Below are 12,377 nucleotides of genomic sequence, written 5' to 3'. Positions count from 1 at the left end.
TATTTTTTTCTATATTAAAACAAGTTGATGATGATGATGATGATAATGACTGACTTCTTAACAGTATGATGATATGCTTATTAGCGTATTATGCTTTATGCATTGACATGAAATTATGTGTATATGATGATATGATGATTCGCATTGATCTTAAGTTCCATGGAAAAAAACTTTCTATCAAAAGTTGAATTCACAGTTATGTGTTTTGCATTGCTAGTAGTAAGGAGCTACAAAAACCCCCATGCCCGTTTTAAGTAACACCACTATGAACACTGACTCACTGACAGCCTTTGTGCCTTTTTAAACTCATATTAACAAAGATGTACCAACCACATTTGATAATAAATTTGAATATTTACTACCCATGGTCATCTCCCTTCTATAGTTATTTTATAATTATATTTATGGCATTTTCACAATGAGGGAGGTGCTACCCCCTTAAACCCAAAGTTCCTCTCCTTCTACCATGTCCCTTCATGACCACACATGAGCCTTCATAAAGCGTACAGAGTAACTCTTGTTGGGGTTTTCGCTGTATACCAGAACTTATCATAATTGAAAGTTATAATTACACATAGGGTTAGAATTTAGATGCCAACTTCATTAATGATGTTAGGCACAGCGGCCGTTACCGTTATGTGTGACCGTGGCCATCTCATTAGAGGATACGGAGATACAATTAAGGACTGGAGACAAGAGAGAGAATCATTCTACCCAGGATACATTAGCAACACTAATCTACATATATGTTTATGTCAATATGTACAGCATAAAACAACACGCTACCTTTAAAGATATACACAGGAATAGTTTACAGTTACATATCTGGACAGGATAGAGTCATCAGATGCAAATCAATCAGTATGTTTGAATAATAACAAAGACAAGAATTTGACCACATCATTACAAATCTACCTAAAAGTGTTAACTTCAATTACTTGGAGACACATGCTGGGTAAATATGTGAGAAAAATGTTCTTAATAACCTCGTAATGCATTATTAGTAGGGACAATATACCCAGGATATGCGAGATCCATGTTTTATGTAAGCCCCAATGAAGTGGATTAAGCATTTAATTAACGATGCTCGCTGAGAGTATTTAATCATGAGCGGTGGAGATTGAATATGCTCACCTTATCACAACTTATTTAATTGCAATACTTATTATTAGTGGAAAACTTTAAAAGACGTACTTCTCTATCAGTTTGTATCTTCTCTTTTGTTTCAATACTTACACTGGACTGAGAACACCAGACAAATTAACTGAAAAGGAACAGAAGAACCAATAGGAAGGAATTACAGAAAGGAACACCCCCAAGAACTCTATCTACTGAACTGTAAGATACCATTTACTAAAATTAATATATATCAAGTAGATTAACACGGGACAGCCAGCAGCACAGGCTGTCATCCAGTAGGGATAGCATACAAGCATTCACTATTCTAAACACAATGTTTACATCATACACAGAAAAAAATCTCTGAACCCACATTTCATCACTGTATATTTTGAAGAGAGAGGACAACCCTCATATTTTGGGGTTTCGGCAAGCAACCAGATTTAATGTTGCATACCCCAGAGCGCCTATCTTTCACATTTATCTATTACATTAGAATAGTATTCTGTCTCTTTCATGTTAGTCCATTATATACTGTAACATCTGCAGTCAAGCGGAGATTGAAAATAAATATAGAAGCTGGCACTGACTGGGTCTACATATCCCAGAGTCACTGGCGGACAGAAAGATATTTCGCAAATGCACCAGAACTGACAAAGGAGTGTGTCAGTTACAGTGGCGAGAGGAAGAATAAGGGTTTTACTGGGCACCAGGATGAGGAAGCGAGGACACAGACCTATGTGTGGAGAAAACTAATTGAGACAGATCTGAGAGAAGACAGATATATATTAATGAGATTACTCTATTAAGAGATGTAAATGTAAAAGCTGTATTTGTAGTGATCAGCATTTATGAGAAAAAGCATCTGATGATAGGAATATGTGTAAAGAGAATAATCTATAAAGCCAAAGTGTCTGTTAAAAGAAACATCATTTTAAAAAAACAACCTTCTGGGAGGTTGTTGTGAGTAAACCTGAGAAACTATTATATCCTTATATTAGATAAACCTGAAGTGAAAGGGAGATGTAGTGTTATCACTTGCATCACTATAAATATTCATTTCTAAGACTGTGATATAAATACATTTAAGATATCATCTGCATCAGTATAAATGTTTATTTAAGACACTGTGATATAGGTCCATTCAATATATTATCTGAGTCATCATAAATAGTTATTTCAGAGACTGAATTATATATCAATTTATTATATCATCTGCATCATTAATGATATAGAATTCAAAAACATATCTGGAGAAAATAAAATGTACATATAACTAAGTAAGAAGTAGCTGCCAACGGTATTATAAGTGCACCAAAGACAGCCTGGCCTGGAACTGAGGGATATTCCAATAATATGAACTATGAAGTTTTAAGTGTGTTATACTATTAATTAGTTAATGCTTATTCAAAGTATTGGGTGTAAATTTGTATTACTTTCAGACTATTATAAAATAATTTAGTGTGATATGATATATACATAGGTGTTAGACATAGTGATATTTTATATTGAGTTAGGATTAGTTTATAAAGGGAATGTTGTAGTCTACTAGAAATAGCATAATATAAAAATTACATAGATACTATAACATTCAAATATATTAATATATCTATAGTGAGTCTAATACTCAGTCTCATAAAAATGTTTGTAATTTAATTATTATTTATTCCCTAATTGTACATCTATTTAAAATATATATTTTCAAAGTAAATATTTTTAGATAAAAGAACAATTGTATCGTGTGTCAGAGTTGTGTGAAGTGTGTGCGATTACATGGGGTCCCCAAGTGGTCCTTGGTGGTCATTACATCCACGTCCGTACATACCCAGACTTGGTGGAGGCACTGCGCATGAAGAAGTATGTGATTCACATATGACGATTGTACATGTACACCCCCTAGAAGGAGTAAGGGGGAGTTACAATATATTCAAGTTATTAGCTACAGGAGACTAATTTAGAAATTAATTACTTAATCAGTAATAGTAACATTGTTGCTCTCCTAAGGGAGGGGAGACTGCACAACATACCATTGTTTTGAGTCCAGCACTAAAAATCGAGAATTGCTCAAACTTCCAATAGTCTCAATGTAATTTGTGTCCCAACCAGTTCTACCTCTACTAACAATCCAATTTGAGTAGAACCCTTATATTACATCATTACTATTACAAATAGGCAGTTACATAATAGAATGATATTATAGGGTACACAGCAGCTTCTATTTCACAGATTTTCTTTATCATCATATATCTTTTATTTGTCTTGTATGACAGGATGCAGAAAAAATAAAATGTTAATGTATATTTATAGAGATTACATTTTAGATAGTTTAGTAATCTTTTTGTGACCTTTCTAAACCCACTTTGAACCAATAGTTCTCCTAGATAACCTACTTCTCCTACATCTTCTGACAGCTCTCCTGTTTTGTTTTTCGCTTGCTATGTCTCTTGTCTTATGTATACAGTTTTCTTTTTTTTCCCCTTTCAATCTGTTTTTAATGAATGCAGAGGGAATCAGTACAACAAGAAAGAAAAGCTGGGCATCCAATTTAGATCACAAAATACATATGCTACATTTTCCCATTTATTATTGTGGTTTACAGTCAAGATATCATCTTTAAACATGGTTTGGTACTAGGGATGAGCGAGCTCGGATTCTCTCAATCCGAATACCCCCGAACAGTTCCGATCCGAGCCTAATCCGAGCACTGTTCGGGTATTCCCGCCGATCGCAAAACTGAAAACGAGGCTTAACGTCATAATCCCGGCGTCGGATCTCGCGAGATCCGGATTAATATTAGTCCCCGCTGCCCGCCGCCATCTTCACTCGGGCATTGGAGCTTGGATTGAAAATAGCTTTCAGACTTTTTCCTTGAAAAAGCCAAGAAGCGTTGGCGTTTTGTTTCACCTATCCTCATTGCCTCTTATTTCAATCAAGAATCGCTCCCCAGTTTTTACTAGGTAGGGTATTTCACATAACCCCAGCGATTCTTGTTACTCAGTTTCCTCCAATAAGTCCATTGGTACTGCTATATAACAAAGTTCACTGATCCTGCAGTATAAGTCCATTGGTACTGCTATATAACAAAGTTCACTGATCCTGCAGTAAAAGTCCATTGGTACTGCTATATAACAAAGTTCACTGATCCTGCAGTATAAGTCCATTGGTACTGCTATATAACAAAGTTCACTGATCCTGCAGTATAAGTCCATTGGTACTGCTATATAACTCCAGTCCAGTGGTACTGTCCTCTGCCGCATATAACTTTTAAAGCCTTTGCCGGGTGTGTGTGGTTTAGGGGTACCACTCTCTTGTGCTGCATATAATGGAGTACAAAAATTTAGAGGATAAAGTAGGGAAAGATCAAGAACCACTTCCTCCTAATGCTGAAGCTGCTGCCACTAGTCATGACATAGGTTAATAATAGCGTAGGAGTGAAAAAAAAACAAAAATCAGGATTTTAGCAGTTTTTATGCTTTTTAAAAAAAAAATCAGAACCCAAAACCCAAAACCTTGAGGGGGGTGTTTTGGCAAAACCCATTAGAACCCAAAACATGAAGGTAATCAGAACCCAAAACCCAAAACGTGGCCGGTGCACATCCCTATTTGGTACATTGTGGCTATCACTGAAACCCATGCTTGGCTAAGCATACAACTAGGTATACAAACAGGGAAGCTAGAGGGTGCTGAAGTTAGAGAGGTTATTGTTATGTAAGGGACAGGAAATGGCTGGGCATTGGCTTGTGGTACCAGTTCTCTCCTATTCATAGAAAACATATGTGTGATTATCACATAAAACTCCTATACAATTTACAAAGAAAAAGTGCTTTCTTCATGCCCCAATAAAAGATGTTTTTGGGGTAGTGGTTTTGTAGGGGAGGTGTTGAGGAGTCAAACTTAATGGTAAGTTACTTAGATATGTTATATTTATTTTATCAGTGCTAAGGGCATAGCATTGGCACTCGGGCTCTGCCTTAATCAAAATTGTAAATAACTATGTAACTATATAAGTCACATGATGCATCCCATCAATGCCTTCTGTCTGCCCATTGAAGAGAGATCACATCTCAATGCAGAAAGGCCGTGTTAGGGGAAGAATAATGGGGAGGGGGGAACAAGTGAATAGGAAAGCATTGGGTTGGGGATACATTGGAAATAATATTCAATATCAAACTGTAGCCCTTGGTAGAGCCTTTGTAGATCCCTTAATAACATAAACCCCTCCTAATAAACATGGGAGCAACATGCAGACCCATGTCTGGGAAGCTTTGCTTGCAGTCTAGGATGTCACTGGGAAGTAGTGACATCAGCAACTCAAAACCAAGCATTAAATATGAAGCAAAGAACTGGTGTTGGAAGGATTTTAAGCACAATACTCAGCTTTCACAAACCATGTTGACAGAGTTTACTTATGACCCAGTTCTGGTTTAATGCAAAGACTATATGGTATATATTAACAACAACTTAGTCTAAGGGAAGGTAAGGAGTAGAAAGAACACTTAGGTTCTAAGGCCTGTCGTGAACAAATAACCTTTTAGAGTAAACAGTGTGGGTTATATAATAAAGCTAATAAGATGAAGAAAGAAAATCCACCTCGACTGTGGGATAACAAGCAGAAAAACACAATAACCAATGTCCCCCAGGTCCAGATTGTCTCTGACACCTCTTAATGGGGGTCGCCCTAGGACAATTCTCTTGGATCTATTTAATGAGTAACAAAAGATTATACAACAGAGAGAAAACATATAAAGAGCATCAATTAACTCCAAGGATTCTCTTAGCTATTTTCATGTCTCCTCTGGGGTCTCGAAATTCTTTGGTGTTTTGTTCTCTACTGTTTTTCTTTTAGATGTTGAAAGATCTGCCATTTCTGTTTTATGTTGAGGATTGCCAGAGGTTACAGCTAAAGGAAAGACTTTTGCCATCCCGAAAGTGTTGGTTTCTGTATACTCAGTGACACGTAAAAAGTCTTTTGATCTGCAGGAGGGTGTAATGTGATTACCTTCCCATTGTGAGCCACACAATACCACCCATAGTGGTATTTCAAACTATTCTTGTGCAGTTCCTCCATAAGGTGTTTGTTTCAGTAGTCTGTGCAATTTTAGAGTGTACCACAACAAATCTTGGAATATCTCCAGCTTGTGTCCTTCATAATCAATATTGTTGATATGCTGTGTTGTTTTGAGTATTTCTTCCTCTTGCCTGATATAGTGTAGCCTGCAAATTATATCAGGCAATTTTCTGTCTGCAGGCCTCTCAGCTTGAGGGCCCTATGAACCCTAACAAAGGTGATCTGATCATTGGAGTCCTAGTTAAGGATTCCATTAAAGAACCAGGTTAAGGGCTTGTGGAGGTATGTCTCCATGCAGACCTCTAACAGAGATATTGTTTAAATGTCCTCTGTTATCGAGGTCATACAATCTGAATTGAAGTGATCTGAGCTGTTTGGCTTACACAGAAATTATCTGATTTAGCTTCTTGCTGAGGTTATCAGAAGTCTCTATATCCTTTTCCAAATTAGTGAGTAGATGTTGTTAGATGCAACGTTAGCCTGGATTGAGGCAATTTAATTTCTCATTGTTTCCTGAAGTCCTCTTTCTTTAACCTGTCAATTGTGCTTTATAGGTAATGTGTTGATGTGCGTGAGGATCTCACTGATCTCATTTTTAATATATGAGGTCAGGAAGTCATCTGACTTTTCCAACTGCGACAGTCTCTCTTGTAAATCTAAGTGACCTGGGGAGTTTGGTGGAGTTTCCTCATTCGCAGGCCTAGTGCTCAATATTTATTTTAAATTGTCTCAACATGGGAGAGTGTTCCCTTGTTTTCCCTGCTCCTTTCTTTTTGTCTTTTCCCATAGCACTTAAGGCTCATTTTTTATAAGAAGTAAGTCGTTATTATTGATGAACTGGGGATAGTGTAAGCCATGTGGAGCCCTGATTCAGAATAGGAATAGCCATAATATATGAGTCAGCTCACCTAGAGTAGGTTTTGCCGCAGAAGACCTATGATTAGGTTCAAAGCTAGTCTGGTGTATCTTTATACTTTGCTCTGGTTCTGCTGCTTTCAGTTCATACAGAGCATCGGCAGAGCTGAGCATCTTGTTGATAGTTTGTTAGTGTACACATTATACTGGACTTTGTTTGCATTTAGAACAAAGAACCGTTGTTTCCTTAAAAACAGCCACTTGGGTGCCTTTGCATATTGAAAGGTAATTACATTTTAGGGGCACCCACTAGCCCTTTTCATTGACATGTACTGTTTGATGGAGGATAAAAAGAGTAATGTGGGAGCAATGGGGCATGGTAGACTGAACAGGAGCTACGGTTCCATCAGCCTGCAGAATAATCTGCCATGAGAGCTTGTACCCTATGCAAGAGACATGGAACTATTCCCTGCAATAGAACTTTCACCATTAGAGGCTGCTACCAACATTGTTTTCCCCTAAATATGGAAAGTATATTGTGAGCACTGGTGCCAAACACTAATCTGGCTGTAAAATTGCTGCCATCCTACGCAACTCTTTAAACTACTATAATAAATTGCATTTGCTTGCACCATTTCCATTTGCCCAAGTGCACCCACTAGAGTATACCAATCATGGTGTCTTCACATCTACTTATATACTGGTCTAAATACCTGAGGGGGGGTTCCGCCCTGTAAACTAGTAGTGTCAGAAAGAGCTGAGAAACAGAATAAAGTGACCCAGGAAGCAAAGACAGAGCAGCAGAGTAGGGAAGTATGAGTGGGTATGGGGGAACTTCGGAGCCGCGTCAGGACTCCCGTTGGGGTTATAAAAAAATATATATAAGATCCAACAGCGCTCCGCTTCTAACTGCTGCCTAATTGGTTTAAATTTGGGCTATACACCAATCCCAATACACAGACATAAACTATTTATAACAATCTGAAACCCTTCAAGCGCTGTTCAATGTCTTTACAAATTTCATAAAATAATAGATTATACTTATAGAATATCGTGCCCTCAACTCAGAGAGTGTCGTTACAAGCAATATAAGTGTAATCTATTATTTTATGAAATTTGCAAAGACATTGAACAGTGCTTGAAGGGTTTCAGATTATTATAAATAGTTTATCCCGGTGGCTTTAGTTTGGCCCCTGTATTGGGTATTGGATATAGAAACTGCTATTGGAGCACTTAAGATGTATTTTGCTGCATGAACCATACGGTCTTCTGATGGGAAATCCTGACAAGTTAGTTCAATTACCACAGGATGTTCCGCTACTCAGCCTTCTGATCAGAGGGCTCCAGGGTGGCACCAAGAACGTTCCCCCTTCCAAGTATTTTACCATGATCAGATTGTAATGGTGTTGCCTGAGCCACAGTGGTTTGCAGCTGCCATATGGTGGGCTCATGAGCTTCCACAGCAGGTAGGCTAAATGGAGCCGATCTGAACTAATGTGCATGGATGAAGTAGGACTTTATTTGGCTGGGACAGAGCTATCTCCAAAGTGTCCATCTTGTTAGGCTGCTTAACAGCTCCCTTGTTTACGATATTTTTTTTTTTTCTCACACTTGCATTTTTACTTTGCTTTACTTTAATTGGTTTAAATGTTGTCCTGAATCCTGACGCAAAGGGTTTGTTCCAGGAGTGAATAATTAAACATAACAGGCAAGAAAATGTTTCTTCGGGACCAATTTGCACAAAGGAAGGCTAGTCCTCTCACAGCTTATATTTAGGAGCTACGCTTGTTAAACTTGACAGGTTATGGGCATTTCAAAAGTAATTTTATTAAGTAACAATCTTCTCTCAGAGGCATTTATGTAAATCCTCAGCTAGCGTCTCACACAAGTTCTCTTTGTCTATTTTAATGAAGTGCCACCATTATTCAAACTAATCTATTTTTTTTTTAATTATTATTTTTACCCGGGCTGGTCCTAAAAATAAACCTTTTTACTGAGTGTACCCACTCAGTCGATTAAATAAGTAATAATAAATACAAGCTAAATGCATATTTGCCTGCTATGGTTTACTGGGGAATTTGCACATAAATACTATTAAAAAATGTTAGTAAATGAGCCCTCTTATGTTAGTTGTTTGTCACTATGTCACTGTGACTACAATACTTTTGCTACACCATTTAGCTACAGAAGGGTTAATGTTTTCTTCTCATTCCAAGACTGTTTGAAACTATAATCTCATGAACTGACTCTGTGGGGAATTGTGCTTGTATCCAGCAATTGTGCTTCCAAACACATTTTAATTCTCTTTTAACCACCTAAATGCACACCCATGATACATTGCCTCTTTTTGAGCCACACATTCTGATCAGCGTGTAAACGAGATTTCCGGACACAAAAGGCAAGGATGTGTGCCATCAGCTAGAAACCCATTGTGTCTTTTAATATAAGCAGCAATGCAGTAGCCAGACAGCGTTTCTTCTGCCAACAAAACTGGTCTGCACCACAACGCAGACATCATTTCATGTGCTGCTGCTAAGCATCAGCAGAGAGAAATAGGACTGGGAATTTATAATCTCCCCTCCTTCTAAGAGGCAGGAGGAGGGACATGTGTAGAGCTGCCCTGTAGAAAGAGCAGACATGCAATCCATCACTATATGGATATCACTCTGTAAAAGTGTGGGGTATGTTATACCAGGGAAATATTTCTGAAATTTCTTCATGGAACATTTAGTCTACTGTCAGGCAAAGGATTGATGGCCGGAGGAACTGTGTTACTATGCCATTTAAACTTTTGAAGCCTGTACTGTTATCCATCTATGCTCTGGTCACATGGGCTAATGAGACTGCTCAGTTGAGCAGGTGGGCTCCTCTCATTGTTTCCAGTTGGCTTCATCAAGGAACTTCAGCACCATGGACAGAAGACTCAATATCACTCCAGAAGCCTTGAACCAATTGTTGAAAGAGCACAACATGAGCAGACTGGAGTTCATTGCAGCTTATGGTCTTAAACCCTTGGTTTATATCCCAGAGCTACCCCTCAATGCCAAGGTGATATTCTTGGTTCTGTACATCATCATCTTCATCCTAGCTCTGTTTGGCAACAGCCTGGTGGTTTACATCATTATCAGGAAGAAGACAATGAGGACAGCCACCAATATCTTTATTTGTTCTCTGGCTTGTAGTGACTTGCTGGTAACTTTCTTTTGCATCCCTTTCACTCTTCTGCAGAACATCTCATCTGAGTGGTTGGGAGGTAAGAATCTTTGCCCTTTTTCACTTAGTTTGCATAAACTTTCCACCTTCTCCACATCTGCAATTAGTTTCCAGAAATGTGTTTATCAAGTACCCAGCAGGAGATGAGTTAAACCTGCACGCTGAACGTGTCTGTAATTCTTGCTTACAGCATTTTTCCCATGCAATCTGTCCTCTCTCTACAGCACACAATGTACAGTTACAGACACAATGTAAAGCTCTGGTGGATGTATGCAGTGTTAAACACTGACACTTGCAGTTGTCTCATCTCTTATTTATGAGACATCAGAGTATTGATGTTGTGCAGTTACTTTTGTTAAAAAAAATAACAAAAAGGAGATTCTATGTTTGTTCTAGTAAATGCATTAATATAAACCTGTCCATGTAAGATGCATTTAAAGTAGTGGTGCCTTGTAGCAGATATAGAATTTTCATATATAAGCATCATTGTGTCATTGAAACAAAGAGAGCAGGGGACAGCATGCGGAGGCACTTCAGAACATTACTTTATGGCACAGTTTTTATTTGTTACCTTCAGATTCTCTCTGTCTGATGTGAGACCATTTTTATGGAGTAAAAGAGAGTTAAAACATCAGCTGCTGCAGAACCTCTTCATGACAACATGGTGAACAGTGTGGGCTTAATGCTTGTCTGTCAAACTCTCTGTTTAATCAACATAATGTCTGGCTATTTAACATATAATAGTTGTCTGTGAGTGTGTGTGGCTTTATAAAACTTAATAATGCTATTATTTAACTACAACTCACAGCATGTATTATGAGGCTCACAATGAGGGTTGTTGATGTGTCATAGTCTTTCTAGGAAAATTCTATTTCTTTAGTTGAGAATATGTTTCCCCTTAATTGAGATTTCTGATGTACCTGGATTAACAGAATTATTTGGGATAGTATCTTTTAACGAAAAGGCATCATTTCAAAATGCTAACACTTCTTATTACACAGATGTACACGCTTTGCACGCACAGTTTTATTGTGTATATCAGTGGATCCCAAACATTCTCAGTTCGAGGCACCCTTAGGGTCTCCATAATTTTTTCAAGGCACCCCTAAGTCAAAATAATTTCCACTGGCCCTGGCGCCGGCACCCCTGTGAAATCGGTGCACAGTTTGGGAACCACTGGTGTATACACTGTATATACTTATTTATGTTACCAGGAACTGGGTATAGGCATCCTGTGATTTTCCAGCTGCTGTGGAACTACAAGTCCCTCCATTGCATATCTATAGTAGGCATATAGGGCATGTTGGGACTTGTAGTTCCACAACAGCTGTGGAGTCTCTGCTATAGACTGATAAGTAATCATGCATGTCACTCAAGTCAGCTACTTGGGGTCACAAATGAGATCTTTTTCCTGTGCCTAACACTCTGCATGTGTGTAAACTGGGCTTTGTTCTGTCTCTATTATTTCATTTTACAGTAATCCGAGGAATCCTGCAGAATTAATTAGACGCTCAGACTTTATCCTGGCAATGTATGTAGAACAATCTCACTCCCATGTCACAGCTAGGAGCTCATGCAAAGCAAACACAATGACAAGTCTGCTATCTGTCTACAGATCTCCCCCTCCTCCTTCTCTCCTGGATATTCATTAACCCTCTCCCTTCCAGGGGTCGAACATGTATCTGGTCTTCATTGATCCTTTTTCATCTGCATGCTTATCTCTGACTGTAGAGAGCTGTTCCCTGGCCTATTGATCTCTGCCCCTAGCACCTTATCGTCTTCCTGTGTGATTGAACAATTGAATGTTTGATTCTTCTATTTCTAGTATGCAGAATTTACATTTTTTTCATATTGTTTGAATAATTCCCTGGAATCAGCTCTTTTGTCTTGTTTTTGCCCTGTATCTCAATTGACTGTTGCTGCTACATTATTGAGCTGCTGAGAGACTTCCTAACCTTCTGTAACCCACGTGAACCTCTCTTCTGTGGTTCTTGCTCACAATGCTCAAGGAAAACTATTCTCATAAAGATAGTAAATGACCTACTCATGGCCAAATCCTATTCAGGGCACTATTCCATACTTATTCTCTTGGACCACCTTTTGGTGGCATCTGATGCAGCTG

General features: G+C 38.3%; 1 protein-coding gene across 1 annotated transcript in view; it reads left to right on the top strand.

The window, feature by feature from the left end:
• The first annotated feature begins 9,625 nt into the window (after positions 1–9,625).
• Positions 9,626–12,377, top strand: part of LOC142149887 (pyroglutamylated RF-amide peptide receptor-like) — an 81,839-nt gene continuing 79,087 nt past the window's right edge. The window contains exon 1 of the mRNA XM_075205190.1: positions 9,626–10,295. Within this exon, the coding sequence (XP_075061291.1) occupies positions 9,953–10,295 (343 nt within the window). The 5' untranslated portion in view covers positions 9,626–9,952. The remainder of the gene's footprint in view (positions 10,296–12,377) is intronic.

This window comes from Mixophyes fleayi, chromosome 4, assembly GCF_038048845.1.
Source record: "Mixophyes fleayi isolate aMixFle1 chromosome 4, aMixFle1.hap1, whole genome shotgun sequence".
Classification (NCBI taxonomy): domain Eukaryota; kingdom Metazoa; phylum Chordata; class Amphibia; order Anura; family Limnodynastidae; genus Mixophyes; species Mixophyes fleayi.
This window is presented reverse-complemented; position numbering and strand designations above follow the sequence as displayed.